Source organism: Tachypleus tridentatus, chromosome 11, assembly GCF_004210375.1.
Source record: "Tachypleus tridentatus isolate NWPU-2018 chromosome 11, ASM421037v1, whole genome shotgun sequence".
In the NCBI taxonomy this organism is placed as follows: Eukaryota; Metazoa; Arthropoda; class Merostomata; order Xiphosura; family Limulidae; genus Tachypleus; species Tachypleus tridentatus.
In genome coordinates this window covers 56,650,392-56,676,849 of record NC_134835.1, presented here as the reverse complement: position 1 = coordinate 56,676,849, position 26,458 = coordinate 56,650,392, and the positions used below count along the sequence as shown (strand labels likewise).

The following is a 26,458-nucleotide window of genomic DNA, read 5'->3' as shown; positions in this document are numbered from 1 at the left end:
CTGCTCCCCATAGATAAATGTCTAGTGTATTAAGATCTGGTGAGCGTGAGGGCCACACGTCTTTGGAAATAATGCAGTCTTCAAAACATTCCTTTAACAACCGCATAGATCTGTGATATGTGTGTGCAGTAGCACCATCCTGTGGAAACCATGAGTAATTGATTTTATCACTTGTCATTTGACCGATGAAGGTGTGAAGAATCTCTGAACAATAGCGCTCGCTGTTTATTGTGTTAATAAAGAAAATGGGGCCAACAATTTGATGTCTGGAAATCGCAACCCACACACCAACCATGAAATCATGGAGGGGTGTTTTGTGCAAACTGTGAGGATTATCATATGACTACAATCTTGAATTTTGTGAATTAATGTAACCTGAGAGAGGGAACCATGCTTCGTCGGTGAAAAAGGTCACATCCAGCACATTAGCTGTATTCTATTCGATAAATCGGTTAAACCATCTGCAATAGCGTATTCGTTTTTCATAATCAGTTGCTTCTAGTTCTTGTTCCACCATTATTTTGTATGGGAAGAGCTTTAATTTCTTTCTGACAGCCTTATGAGCAGTTCCAAGACCAATATTATGCTGCTGAGCTAACTTTCATAATGATTTTGATGGACTCTACATCACACTGTCAGAAATATCCAACAGTTTCTCCTCTGATAGCTTTGCTGGCCTTCCACAGCGTTTGGTATCATCCACTGATCCTGTTTCCCGAAACTTATCAACAAGGTTACGAACTGCATTGCAATGTGGAACAGGTGTATCTGGGAAATTTTCAGTAAATCTCTGTCGCACCACATCTGTGTATCTACCACCTTCTTGGAATACGTGTTCGATGAGCCATACACGTTCTTCAGTTGTTAAAACCATATTGGGATCAAAATCTGAAATATAATATAAAATATGATTACAAAACTGCATAGTGACTTTCCAGACACCCTGTATCTACCAAGATCCAGAGGAGCTTGAGTCAGTTGAGGGTGCCTGAAACTTTTTCTCTTGAGTACCACATGTGAGTTTAATCTTTTTTAATTCTCAAAGACTTGTGTAACCTTCTTCACAAGTATGCTACATATCAGTAGTTAATCTCGTGCCTAATTATTGTACGTTGTTTGAGGTAATGCAAAACTAATGATTTGATCCTAATTTAAGTAAGTAAATTTCTACTTTCAAGGGCAGTATATTAAGCATCCGGTAAAATCTATCATTGACAAACTTGAAACAAAGGTGAAAAGAACTGTTTAGATCTTGAACTTTGAGTGTCTCTGACAAAGCATGGACAGTCCAGACACGTCATGGATGTCTTTTGTTTAAACTCGTGGTGACATCAGGTGTTGGAGATCATCGTTGACAAATGTTATGAACGAGAAAGTGCATTCTGCAGTGTGTGACAGTTGCACTGATTTTATTTTATAAGCACAATTTTAGTTTAAGAAGTTAAGCTTTTAATATTTATCTAATACCGAGTTGATATGACATACACTAAGACATCTGGAATTCTAGAATAACCTAGGTGGATAATAAAGATAAATTAAAACTTAACCATTAAGTATATCTGAATGGTCCTTCATGGGCCTAGGATGTGAAGATCCAATAGTTGACATTTTAACTGGGGAGAGAGTAACTGGAGTACTCTGAGAACCACTTTCACTGAAAAGATGCCTTTTAAAAATATACCTGCCCAGAGCTTAAAATAAGGTATTCAGTGATGGAGTAGATGTGACTTGGGCAAATTCTTGTTTGTGTGTTCCTTTGTAATATTGGGTAATGAGTCGACTAAAGCATTTGTTTTACGAGTGGTAGTTCAGTTAGTGAGTGAAGGCATTCTGGATAGTACATGACCTAATTTGATTGCTCTGTTCATTAGATTCTGTATTCTGTTGTTGGTTATCTGTCATGTTACAAATTAATCTTTTATTGTACTCAGAGGTCCAATGTAAGCTTTCTATGTTGCTAGAATTGTCTTGGTTGCTACCAATGCATCTGAGGTCATTAATTCTGGCACTAATTCTACTGATACTGTCAGTATGTTTATACCAGGTCAGATTGGATGAAAAGCCTAGAAACTTCATTGCATAAATAGTATCATTTGTAACACTAAGATTTAAAAGAAGAAAAAAGAACTTCAGTAACAACTTTTATGGATTTATGTATTTTTCCATCACTTTCAATAAGTCTGCCAATATCTCAATACTTTTCAATACCATGCTAATATAAAATTTAAAAGTACAAAGGCTAATTTTTAACTTCTCCGTAGAAGTAAACTTTGAAAATAACTTCATTTAGCCAAGAAATATACACTTAAACTTATCCTGTCCTAGAAAATGACATTTTACTTGTGGGATGACCTGGTATTTGGAAATATTAGCTATATCTCTACAAAGCTCAATGAGTTGGCAACATTTAAAAACATTTTTGAGCATTTTGGGGATTATTTTGATAACAGCTGTTTATAGTACATCTACATAGGTCCTGGAGATCTCTAACCTTCATTTGATACACTTGTTTTGAAGTTCCATGTTTAAATAAAATCTAAGGGTGTTAGATCTGGAGATTGAGCTACTTTAGAGTTTAATAATTTAACCTTAAAATTCTTTTAGAATATTAAATAAAGTTGTTGGATTATTCCTAAAACACCTTTTTCCCATGGCCAATGAGATGTGGGGGTATTCAAAAGTGGGATCACCCTAATATCTTTAATTTGTTGATACATGGAAAGTCAAACTGCAGATCTTGTTTATGAAGAATCTTTATCTTTCAAAAGTTTTGAGATAAAGTTCATGTTTAAATTAGTACTTTTTAAAACATTGTAAAAGTGAAGACTTTAAGTTTGAATGTTAAGAGCTTGAAAATCAGGTCCCATGACCAATCCACCAATTTGGAAGTTGTTCATTCAGGTACTACTGAACAAATTGCTTAATGACAAGGTTACCTAATCTTGTTAAAAGACAAAGGTGTTCAAACTGCCATCTAAACAAAACTGGTTCAAGGAATTTCTGAAGCATGTCCAATGAAATAAAGCCTGTAATTTTTGCTTAAGCAAAAAAAAGTGGGGAGGAGGGGAGAGTACAAAAGTCTGTCATACCCAACCAGACATTAAATTTACAAGTATCAATTTTTCATATATAGAAGCTAACTAGTTTTTAGTTAGTCTAGAGGCAGCAGTTATGATGATTAATTTTTCCATGTGGATAGTTGCTTTATCAGTGGAAGAAGGAAAAAAAGAAAATCATTAAATTTTCTCTCAATGCATCCAACAAGATCATCATACATTGCACTTCTCTGAGGACACTTTTCAACAGTCTACAAAATTTTGAAATCTCATTTGAACAAAAAAGTTATGTATAGTCATTGCACAAATTTGGGCATTCTCTCTGTAGGAAGATGATCATTGTCAATATCTTTCTTTGAAATTAATGAATTTTCTCCTAGTATTGTAGGAACACAGGCAAAGATCTGGAATATGCAATGTGCATGTGAAATATGTTTACTTAATAAATAATTGTATACTGTTTTACCATTGAGATTTGAGTTGCATTTGAAATAAGTATGTCTACTGTTAAAACCTCTTAGCATTATGATTATTCAGGCTATTTAACAGAACTGTCGCAATATTCCCATTTTGTGATTGCTGTATTCCTACTATCATTACTGTAGATCCATCTTTGATTTGAATATCTACTGTTTATACATCCATTTGGTGAAATGACTTGTGCTTGTTTCAGTAAGTTCAGATTTATACAATATTTCTGTTTTAGCCTCTGTAAGCTGTTATTTTGTATTACAGTAACCTTTTAAGTTCAATATATTTTATATTATGTTTATTACATAAACATCTTTCCTGTAAGATCAGTGATGGATTAAGGACAGTTGACAAGACATTAGGAAGCTAAGTGCTGAAAATGAAAAGGTTTGAGAATTTATAACCCTTCTTCAGTTTTCTTCCAGGTTGGACTCCACAACTATATTAAATAAAAGCTTTTTATTTAAGACTTGGCATAGATCAAAATCAGTCAATGACTGAGGCCTTTCCTTTAGAAATGGTAAGGGAAATTGCTTCTTGATTTAATGGTAATTAAATCATTTTTACTTTGTTTTCACTCAGAGTTTAAGAATTTTCACTTTGGTAACAAAAATGAATAATTTACTCTGAACCCTTTTATTAAAAAATTCTTACTTTGAACTTAAAACCCTGTTAGCAAACTATTTACTTATACCTTTTTAATATACTCTTCAAAAAAAGAAACGCAAAAGGCAAAATATGAGACAAATTGTCAACAGGTTTATTCTGGGTAGTTCTGTATGACGTGTGAAACTTTGCACATTCACTGCTGAACATCCAAAGTCTGCAAAGGCGAAGTCCACGCTCACTAGTTGACGTTTAACGTCACTCAACGTCAATAACGAGTATGCCCCCCTGTGAGCATCAATAACTGCTTGGCATCTCCTGCCCATGGAAGCGATGAGATGACGAACCACATCCTGTGGAATGGCTGTCTACTCAGCCTGCAAAGCTGCTGCAAGCTGAGGTAGAGTCTGCAGTTGAGGTTGTCGCCATCGCAGACGTCGATCCATCTCGTCCCAAAGATGTTCGGTGGGGTTTAAATCTGGTGATCTGGAGGGCCAGGGAAGAACGTTGATGCTGTGGTGTCTCAAGAACACAATGGTGAGTCGGGCTGTGTGAGGACGGGCGTTGTCATGTTGAAAAACGTGGTTGACGTTCACCATGATGGGTTGCACATGGGGCCTAAGAATGTCGTCGACGTATCGTTGAGCCGTAAGATTCCTCAAATGTGCAAAAGTTCTGTTCTGGCATTGTAGGCGATGGCAGCCCACATCATGATGCTGCCACCACCATATCTGTCAACATCCTGCACACAGTTTGCTGCAAAACGTTCACCTCGGCGACGGTAAACACGGGTCCTTCCATCCTGCCTAAGAAGCATAAAAATGTGATTCATCGCTGAACCAAACATGCCTCCATCGTCGATGAGGCCATACCCGATGTGCCCGAGTCCACTGCAGACGTGCTTGACGATGTTGCTGGGTGAGGATGATGCCTCTGACTGGATGTCGAGGTCGGATTCCTGCATCTCGTAGACGGTTGCGTAGGTCTGATCGGAAATCCTATGCAGCCCTGGTATGGTTGAGGCAGTAGACGTCGCAAGTTTTTCTAGATTTTCTTTAATTTCAAATTCTTTGAATAAGTCCTCAAAAGTAATTTGGCATAACAAATCTCCTTCTATACTTAGCAGAGACAAGGCATCCAGTCTGTCTTGTTACATACTTGTTCTATTAGGATTTTTAATATGCCTTAGTTGAGAAAATGAATGATCAACTATGTAGTTTGTAACGTTAATGTTAAAAAAACATACACAGTGCAATATCTACGTTTGGAAATGGACACTCAGTTTTGTCATCTGAATTTATTTTATAAAGTTCAGCATGACCTGAATCTGGTTTTTACAGATTTTGTTGCACTGAACTTATGGCACACATGTGTGAAACTTGTGAAGCCCCACATAAAGATTAGTTTCAAAGCCCTCTGGGTAAGCATCAATTAGTTTTTGGGAACACCTTTCAGGTTTCAGCAGATGAAGTTGCATCATTTGGCACATCACTTAGGAAAGAAAATCTGTTTGCTATTTCTTTGTATACCTCTCTTCTTCTCATCTGGGTTTCTAGTTTGTCAACAATTGTGGAGAAGGTGGTGATACAGAATTTATCTTTAGCATTTAGATCTACTTGTGCATCTTTGTCATTGAGTACCTTCTTTCTGACATTTTTGAGAGTTTTTAAGCTGCATTGTAATCAACATCTGGTAGTATTTCCTTTGCAACTGCTTCATATCTTTCAAAGTCATCCCTCTTTAAAGTGCGTAGTTAGCCAGCTAAGGACGCGTACAGGTCTGCATGTGTTTTTAAGTTTTCATCCTCATTTTGCAGAACTTGACTTTCTTTATGAAAGTTTTGCAACATCTCATCCTACATGATCAACATAAAATCTAGCTCTTTATTTGCAATATTGTCTCCTTCTCTTATAATGTCTTCCTTTTGTTTTTGGTCTTCAACTAGACGTTCCAAAGCTTCCAAAATCTTAAAGATGGCAAAATTGCTGTTGTTGTATCGAAAAGAAATTTTGATGCACTTTTGTTTTCAAGATCAGCTTTAAGAATTTTCCACTGGCTGGTTGAGGCTGAAAAACAAATGTATAGAGAAAATGCATTGTTGAGAGAGAATAAATTAACTGCCACTTGATGACAGTCAACAACACTTTGGCCTATCAAATTTAGTGAATGGGCTGCATAGTGCATGTATGGCAAATTTATTTTCTTCTAAAATATTTTGCTGCATTCCCTTTTTATGCCCAGACATGTTAGCAGCATTGTCTTAAGACTGACCCTTACATTTTCAAACATTTTGAGTTTGCAAACTTTACATAAGTTCTGCAATACCTGGTTTGCCATTTCTTCACTGGTATGGCTTTCCAGTTCCAGAAAGGTTAAGGAGCATTCAGTAGGCTGCTCATCTTCAGCCAAGTGTTGTACATACTTAACTGACAAGGTAAAATAACCAGAAGAATATACTTAACAATGAATGTGTGGTTTTGGATAAGTAAAAAGGATTTCCTTTTTCAGAATTTCCATATTTTGAAATGTGCCATGCTAAAAACGAATCAAACTGACTTATGAGTTCAAGCAGTCTTAAATTCTCATTCTGCAGCAAACTAAATATTTCATCTGTTCCTCAGTCAGGCCACGATTGGCTAATGTAAGAATAACAACTATTACATTCTCCAAGACGTACCCAGTAATTTCACTCTTTAATTTGTTTTTCCAACTCTTGTGCAACCCTAAACCTTGTCTATGAGTTACGTATATCAGCATAGAGTCTTGGTAAGTAGTGCTCCTTTCATGATGATCAATTACAATAGTATTTCACTGGTCACCAAACCCTTCATTTGCAACAAAACACAAGGAATATTTAGGGACAAAAAGTTTACAAAGCAGTAAACTGACCCTGTTAATGGTAAATACAGTAACTACTTTTGTATTGCTCACCATTGGCTTTTACCCCAAAGAACAGTCTTTGCAAACAGTATCTAATTGGCCCACTGTGGTGTTCACTGTCTGTGGGTCCACAAGCTATCCAATAAACCACATCATCAGCAGAGAAATTGAGTCAAAAACCTGGATCTTTTGCTTTAGTTTCTTCATCTCTTGTAGACCGAAGCATTTTATCATAGTCCAGTAGATCTTCATTTTCACCAATCATTTCAACTTTAGACTGTGTTGTAGAGCAACTTGCATCAACATTAACACTAGAGATATCAGGAGAATTTACAAGCAAAGTGAAATCAGTTGTTAGACTTGTGCCAGTTGAGTCAGCCTTTGCAAGGTCAAAACATTATGATGACACTGAGGTGTCAAAGTAATACTTGTAGGTGTGGAGCTTAGTTCAACTTCAATCTTGTCAAATGCAGTACAAGTGATGTCTGGTGGTGGAGATGGGTTTTAATTTGGAAGATCATGTTGTGTAAGTTGAGTGAAAATATTAGTCAGCTTTCCACTAAATCCAAAGCCTTTTGTTGGTTCTTTTTTGCCAGTTTTCTACTTTTGTGCACCACTTAATTGAACACCTTTCATCTTGCAGTGTGAAAAATACAGAAAAAAAAGTTTATAATGGTCAGAAGAATGCTGAAATTCCTGAAGAACAATGTTGGTAAAACTGTCAAACATACCTAAATTCTAGGTGTACATTTAGACAAAGATTGTTGCAATGTTATCCTAGGATCTAGGCCTATCAGCACATAAACATGAATTTATAAATACCTTTTTACTGATTTGCTACACTTTGATTGGTCAAAAATCATTCGAGGCTGGCTTCAATCCATTTTAGAAGAATTAGGTTTCAGTTATTGCAGAAGTTTCATTTTGGTCATTGGCATGGTAGCTGTATGCAGGAAGCAATTTCAATAATAATATGCAAATCCACTGTGAGCCAAAAAGTATTCAAAAGCAACTCTTGATCTACAACACATTGTAGTAGCCTATATATATACACGGTGATCATTCTGTACTGGTACACTATACCTAACATGTAATCAATTGTAAACTGTACTGCACATTGAACTCCTAAATATTGGGCTAGGCCTACACTATAGTACCTCAATCAAATATATGACGAATGAGTTGTAACCTCAACTTTGGTCTCAGTATTGGCCTGGAGATTTTAAATGAGCAAACAAAACAGCCATATGTCAAACTTTATATGCATGCCTGGATGCAAAGGCAAATTCAAAACAACAGTCTTAAACTGGGAATAGTCCCCTTCATTATTCTAGGCTACAGTAGCATTTCCAGTGTTGTTATCTGAGAACTGAGTGACAATAATGTTAGGCCTATTGCTAATACATTGCAACTGAGGCCACTAATGTTAAGCCTAGTACTCAGTACTAACCTTGCTCACATGAACTTATTCAATTTGTATACTTCTTCATACATTCCTAAATTGATTTTGTTGATTTGTCAGTTTTTTACAGTATCTTTGTAGGAAAACAGTGCCACAGTACTCTACTACTACTTGTAGTCTAGTGTATACATAACAATCTTAATCATGTTGTAGATGTCAGTCTTATGCAATTTGATCTAAAATGACAAATTATCACATTTTAGACTGTGATCAGTCTAAATCCAATCAGTCAGTTGATTTGCCAGCTTTTCAGAAATGTAATGGAAAACATATTGATCTTAATTTATGGTCTCAAATTAGTTGAATTTCACCTAAATGTTTGTCATCATTGTCTGTTTCTCTCTTGGATTTTTTGTCTTATAAAAACAAATATCGTCAGAGGGCCAGGTTGGGTCAGAGCATTATGATGTTGGGACAGGAGCAAGGAACAAGTAAGGAGAATATAATTATGATCTCCATTTTTGACAAAATTGTTGACTATTTATGAATGGGGATAAAAACAAGGGTGCCTAGTCTTAAATCCCATTTAAGACTGGACACCCTTATATTTATTCCCGAAGGAAATCTCAGCTTCAAATCTGTTTACGTTATTACATAATCATAAGGGAATACATACATGCCCAAATACTCTTATAGGTTATATGTAGTCTGAACAGCAGCATTCCTTTCTAAATTTTTTCTTGATATAGTAAATTTTAAAATATGTACTTGCACACAGAGGAGTTTGTTTTTCACAGCAAGTTGTTTGAAGCCAAAAAATTTTGGCTCAAAAAAGCTTCATTGAGAAACTTGTATATTAAACAAAACAAAACATGCATGAATAATGCAATACTAATGCAACTAAAACAAAGAAGACAGTGACCCACATGCATAAGGTATGAAAATGGAAGCAGAGAAAAACAAAACTTCCCATGTCTCTGTACATGTCACTATTTCATTTGACTTGTTTCTGTGGTATTTACTCTTATTGTTTTGTAAACATGACTGAATAAAGCATAAAAAATAAAACAACAGTTCCACTGCATATAATTTCTTATAAATAGCCACAACAGAAGGAATGATTGAGAAAAATATTTCATTTTGAAGGTCTGACATCATAACATATGATCATCTTTTACCTCAAGTTTTATCAACATTTTGTACTACTCTTTACAGTAATTTTTCAAAAATTGATGACTTCTTACTTCATATACATGTTTAGTAGTTTCTCAAAGCTTTAATCACTTGCTGAACCAAAGAAAATGTTTTTTTAACAATGCAGAGTAAAGCAGATAAGGACAATTACCAAAACTTAAGTGGCCTAATTCCAACCTGTAATTAAATTTTGAATGCCTTAACTTTTCGAAGAAGTTTATTTTTAGAACATTTTGTTTACCAAACTCAAAAAGCACAGAACATCCTTTAAATACTCGTGTAAAGGCAGAGGAAAAGAAACCCTTCTCTTGTATTTGAGAGAAATGAGCCAAAGAACTATCCAAAGTATTCAACTGCCTATGTATTAAAGCTTCACTTCCTCAGAAGGAATTGCTCTCCCCAAAAGTAAAATTATCAAAAACAAATGTGAAATGTTAATTAGTTATTAACTCAATACTAGAAACTGACAAACTGCACATGAATGAGGAGGATTCATGTAAAGAATGAGGTAAACGTACATCTATACACATTAGGACCAATCAAGAAAGTGAGAATTGTGCTTCAATACCTGCATTAGTATGATTAGTGTAGTTACATGATCAACACATCTTGCTGCAATGATTAAAAAAATGAAGGGGTGTAAAAGACTAGTGTACTATTTCAAATTTAGCAATGCTTTGTGGACAAATCAAAGTTGAGATGACTTTGAAAGAGTAGTGGTATTGTGTTTTGGAACCTTTGTAGTTCACTGGTAACATTATTGACTTGGTGTTTCAGTTTATTGATAGTTTTACTATCCTTGTTACCAGTATAGTGTTTATTCTCTGTTAACTTTAGAATCAAGATGTACAGTTTTTTTAGATTGTTCTACAATATGCTTCTTTATATATGTAGAAATGGCTGGTATGGGGTGAGAAAGCTCTTTGTAGAGGAACGAACAACGTTTTGACCTTCTTTGGTCATCTCTACAAGTGGGTTTTCTCCTCATTATGGATATTTTCTTTGTTTGCTTCATCTTGCATACAAGACCACTAGTCCTAGCATATTTCTTTTTCATGTATTGACTTGACTTATCTTTTGGGGAGCATATTTCTTCACTTTTTTGCTTGATCTAGTATTCTATTCTTTAAACTTATCTGATTTGATCATGGATGTCTATCATCTGTGTAAGTTCTTCAGCTAAACTAATGTTTACACTTTTGTAGTAGTGCACACAAATCTTAGTTGAACCATTAGATTCTGGTCCAAAAGATTAAGTATAGTCGTCTGAACAAAGTTACTTCAAAAAAAAAATCAGTTTTTGAAAGTAATTTGTTTTTTTTTAACAGGTCTTTATCTTTTGTTCTTCATAATTGCTTAGAGAATGGTATACATATCATAATTATTTTGAGATTTCTGAAATAAAAGATCTACATACTAAATAGACAAAATGATTGAAGAGTCTGAAGTTAGTAGTTGGAACCATTAGTAATATTTCAGTGCCGTATATAGATAAGTGATTGGGTGAGTTTAGATTTTTGTGTTTATTGGCTGTGAATAAAATTGGTAATAGATTAACTGATAAGTAATATTAGAAACTTGAACTCTACAAGATTGGAAGAAAACTTTAGCATTTATATTATAAACATGATGTAATAAACAACCATTAGCCTTATGAAGAGTAAAGCAAGAGTGTGAGAGAACTTTACTTTGGGTGCTCAACTTGTGCATGCATTTTGAAGCATTGCACATTATCCTACACTAAAGCTAACCATTCAAACTGATTTTTTTTTCAGACATCAAAATGTGTGTAACCAGCTTAAAACATTCAGTTTCTACATTATATGTATAAACTTTTTAAAAACTCTCAAAACTGATGTAAATTCATTAATATTTTCATGGGCAAAAAAACGGGTAAAAGAAAACTGTGTCCTCTTAAAAAATGGTGAAGATAACAAGACCAGATGTAAGTTAATGCAAAAATAGGGCTACAACTAATGATACATGTCTGCCCCATCAACAAGAGTTTTGAGATCACAGTTTTCATGATTTTTCCTAGCAATATCAGCCCTTTTGTAGCTATGCCTACTTTAACCACACACTCAATGAGCTTCCTTTGGATAACATTTAGGATGGGAGTTACCTAGGTACTGTTACATAAGTCCCTCCACCTGGTAGGTCACTGTGAGATTCTAGTAAAGGCAATATGTTGCAGGTTAATTTTACACAATGAAAATTTACTTCTAATAGATTCTAACCTAATCTTGCATTTCTTACCTTTCCTCCACACTTCTGATGTCTTTGTTTCCTTTTCTGTTGTCCAGTCTCTAATTTTGAGAGCTGAGTTGCCTAGAGGGGATTGGCTATGCTGAGAGTTAGGTCAAACTTATGTTGTTGAAGGGTTGTCTGCTATCAGAGATGCATTGCATGAAAATGTGAGAGGCTAGTAATGAGCTAAAATTTGTGCATGAACAGAGCAGCACAAATTTGGGGAAAATACTTCTGTAAATATGGATAAGACTATCAAAAAATAGATTTTCCAGTGTAACAAAATGTTATCTAATGAAGATATGAGATTATTTTTACCTAAGTTGCTATATTAATTTTATTATTTAAAGTTTGGGTAATATTTAGTTTCAAAAACAATGCTTACATTTAATTGAATTGCAATTTTTACTTGCAAGAACTTGATGTGCTCCAGGAAAATGTTTTATAATAATAATAATAATAATAATAATAATAATAATAATAATAATAATGTCAGTGTCAAAAGTCTGCATTCTTAGCTTACCTTTAGACTATGGTATCCAGCAATACCATCTTGTATTTCATTTATATTTAGTATCACTAAGTAACTGTCTAAGATCAAAAGAATATTTAACTCTATTGACATAATTAAATAACCTCTTTCTGTCTACAGTGGCATGATTTGAAATATTTTGCCTTGCAGAAACTTGAATAATGAAGTTTGTTTTCTTCAAAAGTATCTTTTTAAATATGTGGAGTTATGTATCAAAGTCTTAAATTTGTGAAAGAATGTCTACAGTTCTGTGTGATTTTAAGTTTTTTTAGTTGTCAGCAACTTTCTTATATCTAGCATAACTTTCTTTTTCTCAAACAAGAATTATTTTGAGCTGCAGTGCAATCCTAACTTATCTACATTTTTGTAAGTTTTGTATTTTTCACTTCTAAGTTATTATGCTTTCTCTTTTTAGCCATACTTATCTGAACCTACTTTTAACTTAAAGCTTTGAAAATTCTCAGCTCTCTTTATCAGTTTTAACTGTTCACTTTTAGAACCTTCTAACAATTAAGGAATCTTTTTATGCTAGATATTCATTAGATGATTACCTTAATGCTTCAACTGAGCTTCCTTCAAAGTAAATATTTTTTTTCTTCATCCCCTTTATAAATGTGATCTTACTTTTATTTGGAAAGTTGATCCCTTCACTATTTACATCCTGATCACCAATAAATGTGCAGCATTTATGCTGTGGTAACTTCTCTTTCTTCAATGCCTGAAATGATCCAATTTCTTTCTCTTCTTCCAATGTTTTTCAAATATGTGAGAAACATTGTTTTCTTCTCCAATTTATATATTGGTGAAACATGGTAATTACATTGCTTGCATCTAATATCATCTCAAGGCAAAGGATTTATAACTTTAAACACAACAAATGGCAAAGTCAGTAAAGAGGATAAAAAGTACTAGTGTGAACGCTTGTGGTATGAATGTAACTTGTCTTGTTCTCCTAATAGGTGGGTTCTAGATTCATGACTAACTGGTTATAAGTCCATATAGTCTCACTCAATTCGAAAACTAATTCAGTATGTACAAGCACAATCAGAAATAACATAGTAAACATTGGAATATGCAAAGCATTTAACAGCATGTTAAGACTATTCAGGAGGTTGTTCATAATTAGAAGTAACTGATTTATATTTGGTTAAGTATACTTGCAGATATGCCCCAAGAAAACTGTTCTTATCCTTCTGGTGTGGATGATATTTGTAGTAGCAGGATAAAATGTAAGTATACTTACAGTGGAAAATGGAGCAGGTAATTTATCTGTGAAATAAATAGTATTTTGTCAGGTGACAAATGGTTGATTGCTCAAGTAATACCATTCTAACAATGTGTTTTTAAGTTTAAATTATGTGAAGAATTGTTTACTTTGGTTTTGCAGTTAAAGTTCTCAAGACTAAATTTTAAAACAGAGGTAACCACTTTGGTTACTAAACAAAGTATCTATAATTCTTATTTTTCATTTAAACCTGTTTGTTTTACTCTTAAACAATTAATCATAAAATATTGTAACAAAATTCGTAATTTGTTAATTAAATGATATTAAAATCTTTCTTTCAGACAGAAATAGTCAAAAGAGATGACTGATTGATTGATACTGGACAAAGTACAGAGTGTTTGGAAAGTCACTGTGCAGTTTTGTAATCATATTTTATTCAGTCTATTTCAAGCCAGCAACTGATAGTAGTGTTTAGAAACAAAATAAGATGGATCCAGGCCTGTATTGATGGCAACGGGGTCACTTTGAACATTGTTTATAATTGCCATTCATATTTACCTCCTGTATTCTATATTGAAACATGTCTGTTAATAAATATATAAGTGCACAGTGACTTTCCGAACACCCTGTATTATAACACTTGTATTTGTAACCACAGGAAATTTAAGTGATTTTTAAATGAAAAATGTGGATCATCAGAAAAGGTTATTGAAAGAAATGATGCACTTAACAGGTGAAAATAAGCTAATTTTTAACTTGCAAATTTAAAACGTCTACCATAACTAATATCCGGTCTTAAGTAGAAAAGAATTAATTCAAGTACTTCTAAGTTTATAACCTACCAGCAAAATGGAGTGTTATACAAGATTTTTACTACAACTATTACCATTCATGTTAATCATACTTGTACATGATGACCAAATTGAAGTACATGGCCAGACATAGCCTAAACTTTAAGAATACTTTAATTTATATACACCTTTCAAAGTAACTGATTTGTTTAAATTATACATCTTGCAAGTCAGTTAAACTGCCTGTAATATTAAATAATTCTTGAATACTGATGATCCATTCATGGGTATTTCAAATGACACCTTTATCTAGAGGTGAATGAAGATGATATTCGAAGAGCATATGTTCCCATTTCTGAAAATTATTTTGTACAAGTATTATTACGTATATAATATATACATTTTAAGGTAATGGATTTTTACATAAAATTGGAATAATTTTTTTCACAGAACTCAAACATGTCACATCTTGTTATCCAATATGAAAAGTGAGGTAATGCTACCTGTAGCATATCCTAACCCAAATGATTTTTGGGTAATTTTGTAATGTTAAAATTTCAATTATTACATAAATGTAAAATTAACTGGTTGTGTTAATTTAAAATTAGTGAAAAATTGTTCAGAACACAAAGAAGGTACAAGTTTACTCTCAAACATGAAAAGTGAAACTAGGTACATGGTGGCATAATTTCACATAAAATTGCTAACCCTGTGAGATCTTGTTTTAAAAACAAAAATAGATTAATGTAATACAGAAATGCTTAGTAAAGTTAAAGGCTATACTAAGAAATGCAGTACTTACTCCTAGGGAATTTAGGATTAATCATTAAAGAACTTGCACAACACTTGACTGGTCTAAAAGAAATGTCAGACTGAATATTAGTACTTGAATGTTAATCAATTTCAAATTGATAACACTATGTTTAGTAATCATATTAGTAAGCATACTGTTCTAGGGCTTACTTGGTAAGCTACTAGTCAAAGTTATATGAACTTTGACTTTGCAAGATCATGAAATAAAGATAATGCTACAAAAAGTGACAAAGCCTTTCTCATTCAGAAAATGTTAAATTATTTGGAAAGGTAAAATTAAAACTAGGAGGCAATAAAATTTTGTAGTAGTTGCAACAAAATTTCCTTATTTATCCATTTGATAAAGTTAGTCAATTATAAAACAAATCACGTTTTCAAAATTTATTAAGCAGAATTCCATTGAGGGCAAAATGAATAGTTAAAATCTGATTATTAGTTTAGTTTAGTTTATCCCAAGAAAGATGAGATGGGGACAGAAGTGAAAAATTGTAGAAATGATCAGAACAATAACAATGCCAAATGTTGCTTAGTATTAGAAATAGCAGTAAAGTTTTATATGGTGAAGGAGAGGAGGAATAGTGGAAGGTGTGACTATCAATCAACCTCAAGAGAAAAGACTCCATCTTGGTTATAGGATGGATAGTTGATAAGAAATGTGAAATCAGTCAGTATTATTACAGGAATTGTGAAGTGAAAATAGAATGTAATGTTAAGTGTTACAATAAATATAGTGAACCAATATTTTTACAACTTGTGAAGTGTTACAATAAATATGGTAAACCAATGTTTGTACGACTTTTGTATTATCAGCAGAGATGGGAGTAATTATAAAACCTGGGTTTTCAAATTTCTGATAGTTATTTTGTGAAGGAACTGGTAGCAAAATCCTACTATAACTATGGAAATGCATCTATTTGCTAACACCAGTGTTCAGCAAAGAACTTGTCAAAATAAGGTCAGCAGTAAACAGATGATGTAACTACCTATTTGCTTGAACTTGAGTGGGAAAAAGTCATAGTAACTAGTGGAACATCTTTTCCATTTGTGTTTAAACAAAAGCTGTATAAAACTACATGCAAAAGGAATAGAGAAGGCCAGATACTTGTATGGGCTTGCTTACATTGCATGTTTTAATGCAAAGGACATAAATACTCTGCATATCATCAAATGGCCCTGGTGAAGACCAATGTGATTAGTTGCAGAATCCACCAGCATTTATCTTTTCCGATGATGGATTTTGAACTTTATTAAATGGTTCATCAGTATTGTTAAAATACAACTACTTTTCATTACTTGATAATTTCTACACTGTTTGTTATGTATATATCTGATATCTTAACACACATTAATTTGTTTAAAGTCAGTGTGATACATGGAACTTAATATAACAGACATTTACAGTATAATAAATTTTAGTTTAAAAACTATCTTGTGTTTGATATTATGAAAGTGTATTCTTTGAAGTTTACCTTAGACCTAAGGATGAAAACTCTCTTAGCTTTTAGTTGTATAGTAATTGAAGCAGGTCACTGAAAGTATTAAATATTCATCAGTTCTGTATTTTCTTATACAAGTCTTGTCACTATTCCATGAAAAATTATGTAAGTCATTAAAATGTTTAAATAATTTTTTTTAATTGTTTAAAATAGATATGAAAGGAATGATATGACAAAATGTAAAAGTTTTTTAGACCAATGTAAGACGTATATAGGTATTAATATTAATTATATAATTTCTTTAATTTAAGATACATTTTAAATTGGAGGGGTGCAAGAAATATGATTATAAACACTTGTATCTGTACTGTATCATAAGTGAAAGTTGAACTTTGACAACTACCTTCTTCCCAAGAATCTGTTTCTTGGTGGGAATGAATAATATTTGCACAGGTAGAGGTAGTTTTTTACATAAATTCTTAACTGGTGGTAACTGTTTGCCTAGAAGTTGTTACTCCTGTAAATATCCAATTTGATCCTCCCTGGCTATAAAATTAAGATATTTAATTATTACTAAAAAAAGCCAGCCTCTCTTTCAGGAAACTCTACAGCTAAACAAAAAGCCATCTAGAGCTTGAGATGGCATTACAGTTCCTAATTGGACAGGTTGTTTATTCATAATGAAGACACTCTTCAAAGAAATTTCAGATACATATCTGATATTGTGCAACGTTACTAAAAAGACCAGCATATACTTGAAAGGAAATTCGAAGGAAAAAAAAGTATGGTTGATGATGGAAACTGAACATGTGTTGGATAAAGTCTGGACTGGATGCATTGATGTTACTACAGAGAACCTATTGTGGAAGTAACTTCCAAGCTATGACCAGACAGTGAGGGTGTTCTATAAATTGTCGAGATTTCCTGTAGTTTTCCTAAAGAAAAGCTGGCTTCAGCCATGCTTTAGTTGGAGTTAAGAGTTGGATATGGCCCAAGTTTCCAATATCAGCAACTGCTGTCTTTATATTATCTAGCTCTGCCTAAACTTTTTTCCCATTGTGGAACCATGTCAAAGCTTAGCTTCATCTTAATGTTGAGATATTTTCCCACTTATAACTGCTTGTTAATAGTCTGAATAAAGTACATATTTTAAGTTGGAAAGTAACTAACTTTATAATAAAGTATGCATTTACTAAATTTAGTATCATTTGTTGTTACATTGGGTTTTTATCTCAAATTCCTAGAGTTTGTAATATATATACTAATAACACCATTCTGTGGTTTGGTTTTATTGGATGTGCTACTTCCATTATAGAAGTACAGACAAATTGTTTGTAATTAAGTGATTATATCAATTAATGTGATGTAAAAATAAGGTAGTTTTCATTGGTTAAATTTATTTACAAGATTATAATAGCAACTCTTAAAGTAATGTTTGGTATTGATCAAACATACACAATCATTAACCAGCATTCCAGCCATTGTGAACAAAGAAATTCAATTTTCAGCATGTTTTTTTTTTTGTTGTTGTTTTATCTTTAATTCTTTACTTATTGCTTTATTGTTATTCATTGTTTGGCCCTGGGCCAGCACAACCTAATGAGTTATAGGTTGCTTGTATTTTGAGGATCTTTGGAGCTCAACCATGCTCAGCTTTGTTATAACCCAAAACCAAATTTAAAACATAAGATTATTTGTCATCTGAAGTTTGAACTACCACCTGGAGAGAAGGCAACTGGCTGACAATACCCACTGCCACCTTTATTGTTAAATGGAGGTTTTTTCACATTGTATTGTGTTAATTTGTAACTGTACTCTTTAATATTAAATAATGTTCAAAGTCAGCTTTTACAGTATGTAATAGTATAACTTATTTGTATAACTTTTTCTATAAACCTTAAAATAAATTTTATAGGTTAAGACTATGGTTGAATATTTGTAAAACTCCAATATGGTCCCAAATTTGTGTTGTAGTGAAAGTTATAACATGCATCTCTGAAACTTTACCACTATTTAGTACAACAAATAAATTTTTCAATAAGTAATATCTATCCATTGTCATTTACAACCCTTCATAACCATGTACTAAATTTTGAATTTATTGAAAATTTAGTTATATTAATGAAACAATTGTAAAATGTTCCTGGTTCTCTACTGGCATTTGGCTATAGAATAACAGTTAAACACTCCATGATAGGTTATGTATTTGAAGCTGTAAATAGCCTTCCTGCAGACAAAAAAAATCTGCATATAATATGTAGAGTGTACATTTTCCAATTAACATTTAATATAACATATCATTACATGTAACAGGTCTGTTATGCCACTGCCAATCTTTTTTCATATTCACAAAAATAGCTTAACAGAACTGTATTAGTGTACCTCACATACCCATGTTGTCCCATATATTTTGTTTTTCCAAATACTTTCTTTGCAACTATCACATAGCTATTGATTTACTCTATAGGGAAGCTCAAGTGCCTCTTTTGAAATGCATGAGATATGTCAATAATTGAAACATCCAGAAATATTGTACACTTGAATTTAGGAAAATTGGATTTTATTTTGGTAAGTATTAACTATTTCACAAAAGCTCTTAGTTCATTTTATCTTGTAGGTATTATGAATAACATTTGCAAGTTGTATACACAATTATGTACTAAAACTAGTTCTTTTACCCTCAGTTTGCCTACATGTCATTGTGAAATAAAAATGAACATGTGGAATCATTTTATTTAGAACTCTTTATATGTGATATGAACTATAATTCAGTAAGGAACAAATATTGAGAACTTAACCTGATACCTACAAATAACAATATTCATATTATAATTTAAAGGCAATGGGAGCACTTGTGTATTAAAAACAGTGACTTGACTTCTAGTCTTCATGCACCATAAGCTAGAGGGAAAAATTTCATTTGTTTTAGCAAATATTAAGTGATTTTGTAAAATGCAAGCTAAACAGTTATACTACTGACAAAGGGTATACTCTGCTTTAAATGATTAAGCCCAATCTCCCAACTTCAATTTCTCCCTGCAATTTAATCCCAAGCTGTTTTATTGCTGACAGGAGGGGAGGGTTTAATATGTAGTAAGAAACATGATACAGAAGTAAAAACATTTTTTTAAATAAATTGTTTGGGTCACTGTGCTGTCAGATAAAATTGTGGAGCCAATAAAGACTATCATATTTCTATATCTGTAATCTGTGAAATGACAACTATTTTATGTACTTTGTGTATAAATTAACATAACTGCTATTAGAAATAATTAGGCCTGTTTTCATTGAAACAATTTAACCATGGTTTATTATTGTTGGTGTGTTATTTGATTAACAGTTTATTTCATGTACACATTAGTAATGCTCAAGATTTATAATGCCAAATTCTAAGTTTCAGTAGCTGTGATGGACATAACAGGTATTCCACAAAGGGCCATAGTACTTAACAAAAATCAGATTACTATATTTAGATGGATTTTATATTTCTGATAAACTGAAGTATATCTGAAAAAGGTAATTTCACTTCCAATTTGGCATCATTAATAAGGGGACAGTAGGAAACTAGATTTAGTATACTACTGCTTGTTAGATAAGCCATTTATTTTTAAATTATGTGTCATGGTAATTGGTGAAGTAACTTGAACATAATTCTAGCCATAAATTTACTTGATTTGTTTAAAAGTACCTAGTTATTTACATTTGTTTTAATATAATGAGCTTAATGTGCAACAATTCTGCTTCAGTGTTCAGTAATAATGTTAAGCAAGTCCAGCCTCATCAGGTATTCTTACACTACAAGAAAGATGGTCAAAGTGTTGTAGCTTGCTTCTTGTAATTAACTAGTAATTACAACTACTAGTAGAGAATTTTTCCAACTCTGCTGGTATAATTGGCAATTTCTGGTAATTCAGCATTATAATTACTTTCGGCTTGAATTATAAAGACTATTTACAGGTATGTACATTACTATTCATGAAGCACGTGTGAAAATTTTGATGGAAACTGACAAATTGGTTTAACTAACCACATGTGTCCCCTTTTGAGACAAGGGTTGTTACTATAGTTCCAAATTTATTATGTATTTCTACACAAAGTGAGGCATACATTGGCTGAGATGTGCAAGTCTGGTGTACAATAACAAAACAAAAGTGCAGAATAAAATTAATATTTTATCTCTAACAACATATCCCATGTTGAATGGTACTGTCAAAGCACCCAGTATATAAACTTCAACATCATATTATGGAGATAGGTACAGGGTGATTTTCCAATTTGTGTACTGAATTAAAGAAAATAAAACAACTTCATTATTCACAAACTATTTAATTCCTTATTTTAGTACAAACATCTTAGTATTACATTTTTACTTTGTTACTCAAAAGGTGCATAAACTATCAGCTGTTACTACAACTAGTCTGGATTAATGATAAGAATGTACTGTCAGGAAAACTAACATATAAAATGTACTTGAAATTACATAATAATGGTGGTTTCATATTAGAACAACATTCAAGAAATATAAATTACATCACAGAAAACAAAGTAATTTAATTTCAAAGTCTGCAAGGGAACATTATCCTGATTAAAAGCATTACTGTCAGTTGAGAATACAACCTTTATTACCTGGCATATTGTTTTTTGGTTTTCCTCCCCCTTTATAAAAGTATTATGCAAACTAAATAGTGAACTTCTAAGATAGCATACAATTTATGTGCAGTTGACATTAAAGTTGTATAATTACTCTCTCATATGACTAACAAAAACCTATGAATAGATTACAAAATTCTAAATAGTATTCTCACCAGACATCATTACATTTTATATTACATTGAAGCAGCAATTCCTGCTAAAATAAAAGTAGAACCAAAAACCAGCCATCCAGTCTTGTACAGTGTTTTTATTTCAAAGCCATAACCAAGATCCCAAGCCTAGGAAAGAATATATTTAATTAAAATAATTAAATTATAAAGTACAATGTATTTATTACTATTCTAGAAAAGAAAATTGTCCATGCAAGAAATTGCTTAACAATACACTAAACTAAAAGGTGCAAATGTTACAACAAAATTGATTTTACTATATAAATATTAATTAGTTAATGAATTTGTGTGCTCAACAAAATATAAAAGCCAGAAATATTTTGGTCTGATATTAAACAAAGAATTAGCTTCAATATTTACATTTGTTAGAAAAATATATTTGCAATATGCTGCAGTAATTTTTACAAATAAACTAGCAGTTATTAACACATAGCTCCCAACAGTCAGCCATGTGCATGCTTGTAATGCTAATAAAAATTTTGTTGCTACAGCTATTCCACTGTCTTATCCAAAGCACAATGCATAAGTTACTTTTCTGGACTGATAACTTCTAATTCATTCTTGGCTACTTAAGTGTAGCACTTAATCACATGATGGTCAAACAAATATATCTGAAGCTAATACCAATTGCTTTTCTAAGTTTATTAGAACAACTAGTTATTACAGTACAACTCAAAAGTAAAGAAAAACGGTGAAACCCCTCTAAAGCAGCCATCTTCAGGACTGAGACAAACTGGCCTGATTAGAGGGGTTCCACTGTACATAATTAGGGATTATGTAAACAAAAAAAGGACTGTGATTGAATGACTGCTTTCAAGGAGTGGCCAAAGCAGTGGCCACTTAGAGGGGTTCCACTGTATTTAGTCACTGCAGAGTGAGGAAAAAAATCTTAAATCTTGAACACACATGCACAAAACAAAAATCCAATCTATGCTATAAAAGAAGCTTCAGAGTGCACACTTATCCATAAAATATCCTTTTTTCCTGATTTTAAGGGATTCCTAGATATGCTCCAGAAAGAATCTAAAACGCAGTAGTTCATTATTTCTCATTTTTTAAGAATTTAACCATTTTGATTTTCCCTGCCTTAAGTAATGTCAAATGATACACACATACACCATCTGCATGAAGCCAACAAAATAAATGACATGTTTGGTAAAAGTACCATTGTTATTTATAAACAGTATTAATAATAAAAAGTTATCTTCTGATTTATGACAAAAAAAAACAGTAAGTACAACATAGATTTTGACAAAATGCATCACATTTTAGATCAAGCATTACATTAATTGCAGAGCTGAGTAACTAGAAGAATGTCAAGCTCATTAATTTAATACATTCAACAGCTATTATTCTGACAAAACTAATCTTCCATTTTAAACTTAATTCAAGTTTAAATGCTTTATGAATTACTTTCATTCAGGTATAAAAACATAGTATTTTTTCTTAAATCCTAAACTATAGTACATGAAAATATTTATTATACATAGTATCAAACATCTAATATGCTAAAAAGAATACATTTTCAAAATACTACACCACAAGATAATTAAACTTGTTCATTAGTAAAACTCATTTCTTTGGACTTCATGTGAGAAAACTAGTAAAGACTTGTCACTGTGTCTGTGTAATTCAGTGAACACAAATTCATACAGGCAGAACAATGCTTATTAATTTGTAAAAAAGCAACAAAAAAAACTTATGATGATACCAGATAACCTCTTTATACAGACCAATACCACAATTCAGGAGTTGGAATTTAAATTAAAGAAGCATTAAATGGTCAGTTATATGTGAAAATCTTTAATCAGGCATTTTGTACTTATATTCTGATTCCTTCATCATGTGACAAGTTTCTAGCAGTTTTCACATGCAAGTTCTATAAATGTATAAAATGATAATTATGTTTATAACATTAACACCTGCATTAAAACTAAAATAATTACATGAATATTTATGGTAAAGAAATATTCTAAAGTGGTTATAGAATGGTGAAACTTGCAGCTATTTTAACCATAAGAGTGTCATGTCCACTACTGACTTTTTATGGTTTTTGTTATGTAAATATAGATGAGAATATTCAGATTTTAATCTTTTACAAATCAAGTATGTACAGGTATTGAAATACCTGATAAATGTAACATGTTCATACAAAAAATGAATGTAGTAAATAACAAAATATTAGAATCACTTACCAAATGCCTAATCCCATTACACATATGGAATATTAAAATCCAGGCAAGACCATACTTTACAGTAAAAATAAATGATGGCCAAAGGTGAAGTGACTGCACCATTGTCAGATAATGAGGAAAGCTTCCTGGCAGTACTAACATTCCAAGAGAAAATCCCCATAAAACTGCAGAAATAAACAAATTTATTGGTGTTTAAGATGTTGATAGCTTTTTTCAAGTCATAACTTAGTCAGTAGCAATTAAAAGGTCAAAAGCATAAATTGTATGAAAATGTATTCATTACCATTATGAACATGAAGAAAAAATTAAATGTAATTAAATGATTTGTGGTTTTACCTTATGTGAAAAATGTTTTAAAATTATTTACAATATCCATAATAATTATTTTACTATAAACCAAGAGTAAAATGAGAAGTCTTTATGCCTAATCACTTTGATCTTTCTCTGATAATCTGTCTTACCGCTACTCTTGGTTTTGTTGTAGAAGTATGCAATATCCTCTTAAAAGTATCCATGTAAAATAAACACAATAGTTAAGTATTAAATTTAGTTATTTTTGAAGTGATAATTTATCATAGGTTTGTTTACATAACTATGTAAATAATATATTGTGTAGTTCACATGTCATTACTTCATCATGATGTTATTAGAACCTTCTAAGTTTTTCTTGTGTATTATTATGTCCTAATAACTAGTAGTGTGTGGAAAGTTCTAGGCTATTTATAAGTACACATTCAAAACATAGTTTACCTAAAACAAAGTTGGTGAGAGAAATATAATCAAATAGGTTTAGACTGTGTTTGCAAGTATAGCCATAAAGAGCATATAGTGGCAACTAAAAGTAAATTATCACAAACTATTGTATTAACAGAGTAAAGAAGAAGAATTTGTCTTGTCATCGATGTTCTAAAATAACTGAACAAACCTGTGTGGACATTTGACAAATACAATTATTTAAACCTCTGGATATGACAGTATGCAACATTTACATATAAATCCCCTCACGCTCTTTTTTTAGTAATCTATCACTATTAAATAACCTCTAACCTTACATATAAAAAGAAATTTCTGTAACCTTTAAGATCTAGTTTGCATTGTTTTTGAAGGATTGATATTACCCATCCCTAGATTTACTTCCTTTTTTTGAAAAGTTTGTTTTTCATTTACTTTTTTTTTTAATGCAGTGTTTCAATAGACACAAGAAATACAATGAGGCTCCACCGGTAATAGTTATTTATCTATAACTGGTAATTCCTGTTTCACCATGTACACTTTAGCTTTCTAAGAAACACCAATTTTATGTAAGAAAGTTAACTTGAAGAGGTAATCATAACATCATTGAAACTAAAAAATAAATTTACTTATTTTAGTACAGCTAGTTAATAATAATAATTATTATAAAAGCAGATCTTCCATTAAAAATTGCGACAAGTGAGTATTTGGATTTTAAATTGTCATGTAATAAGACAGCAGAAGAAAAAAGAACAAGAAATTCAAACGTTTTGCTAGGATATTTAAAAACATTCTCAGAACTTGACTCGGATATAGTTATTACAGGAAACATTGTAAAGTTCTGATGACCTATTGAAAAGATATTTAAAATACCATTTCAATGGATAATCATAGCCATCCCCACATAGGCAATGCTACCTCCTGCCTGATACCAAATTCTTAACAGAAGAAAGCACCTAATTTTCCATGATAAAAATGGTAATACTGTGTAATTATTTTCATTTCACTTATGCAAATTATTTTCATTGTGAAGCACAAAGATACACAATATAATACCTATACTATATCCATCATAGGTATTAAATCATGAATTTTAGCATTATACCACTGGGCCACCATAGACTTCACTCATGCAAATAGAAACTAATTATGGTAAGTACAATTTGCAATTAAATTTTTGTTGGAAATGTCAAAGTGACCTTTATTTAAATATATACAAAAATATATTTATAAGGCACATTCCAACATGTCAGCAGCTCTTATTTTAGCATGAGATGAAAAAATAAGACTAAAAATACTCGTTTTTTACACCAAGAACTACACTGCCATAAAAGTTTAGATTAATTGGATTGTGGTTTTATTCTAAACTTTGTGTATTAACATCAGTGGTAATGGATTTGTTGATAATATAAACTTTCTGCCATAAAAGTTTAGATTAATTGGATTGTGGTTTTATTCTAAACTTTGTGTATTAACATCAGTGGTAATGGATTTGTTGATAATATAAACTTTCTTGAGAGCTTTACAGTCCAAATGATATTCACCAGGGGGCTAAATGAAGCTCTGAAGCTACCAGTTACCCATATCATGGAATATACTGTTTAGGGACATCAAGGGATGTACTGGTGTATGTTAGCTTTCCCATCCTCCAAACTAAAATATAAAAAACAGAAACCTCAGAACCAGCCCTTGTCATTTACACAGCTTTCATTTAAACTCACTTAAATTTACTGCTTCTACAACATCTGAAGGCAACCCATTTTAAATGCCAACCACCCTGTTAGAAAAATAACTAACTGAAGATGACTACTAACCCTGCCAAAATTTATGTTTGTCACATGGTCCTACCAGTGTCACAATTAAGTATGTTACATCAACACTATCAATTTGCTTAAAAATCTTAAACATTTAAATTAGATCCCCTCTAACTTTGCATTTTCTCAAGAGAAAATTTCAAAAATCTTAACCCCACCTCTAAACCCTCTCCAACAATTAAATGGAGCAAGACAAAACATGAATTATCTGGCATTTGTTATAATTAAAACTCATCTACCA

At 32.1% G+C, this 26,458-nt stretch overlaps 1 protein-coding gene and 1 long non-coding RNA gene across 3 annotated transcripts in view; one reads left to right on the top strand and one right to left on the bottom strand.

Annotated features, from left to right (window-relative positions):
• Positions 1-761: 761 nt before the first annotated feature.
• LOC143232205 (uncharacterized) lies at positions 762-13,617 on the top strand. The gene is made up of 3 exons (XR_013017430.1): positions 762-1,016; positions 3,662-3,728; positions 13,541-13,617. It is a non-coding gene; the product is annotated as an uncharacterized LOC143232205 (long non-coding RNA).
• Positions 13,618-20,963: 7,346 nt separating this feature from the next.
• LOC143232204 (succinate dehydrogenase cytochrome b560 subunit, mitochondrial-like) overlaps positions 20,964-26,458 on the bottom strand; it is a 29,313-nt gene continuing 23,818 nt past the window's right edge. For both annotated transcript variants that reach the window (XM_076467353.1, XM_076467355.1), the window contains exons 5-6: positions 23,672-23,835; positions 20,964-21,584 (exon numbers count right to left, since the gene is read on the bottom strand). In XM_076467353.1, the coding sequence (XP_076323468.1) occupies positions 21,480-21,584; positions 23,672-23,835 (269 nt within the window). In that variant the 3' untranslated portion in view covers positions 20,964-21,479. The remainder of the gene's footprint in view (positions 21,585-23,671; positions 23,836-26,458) is intronic.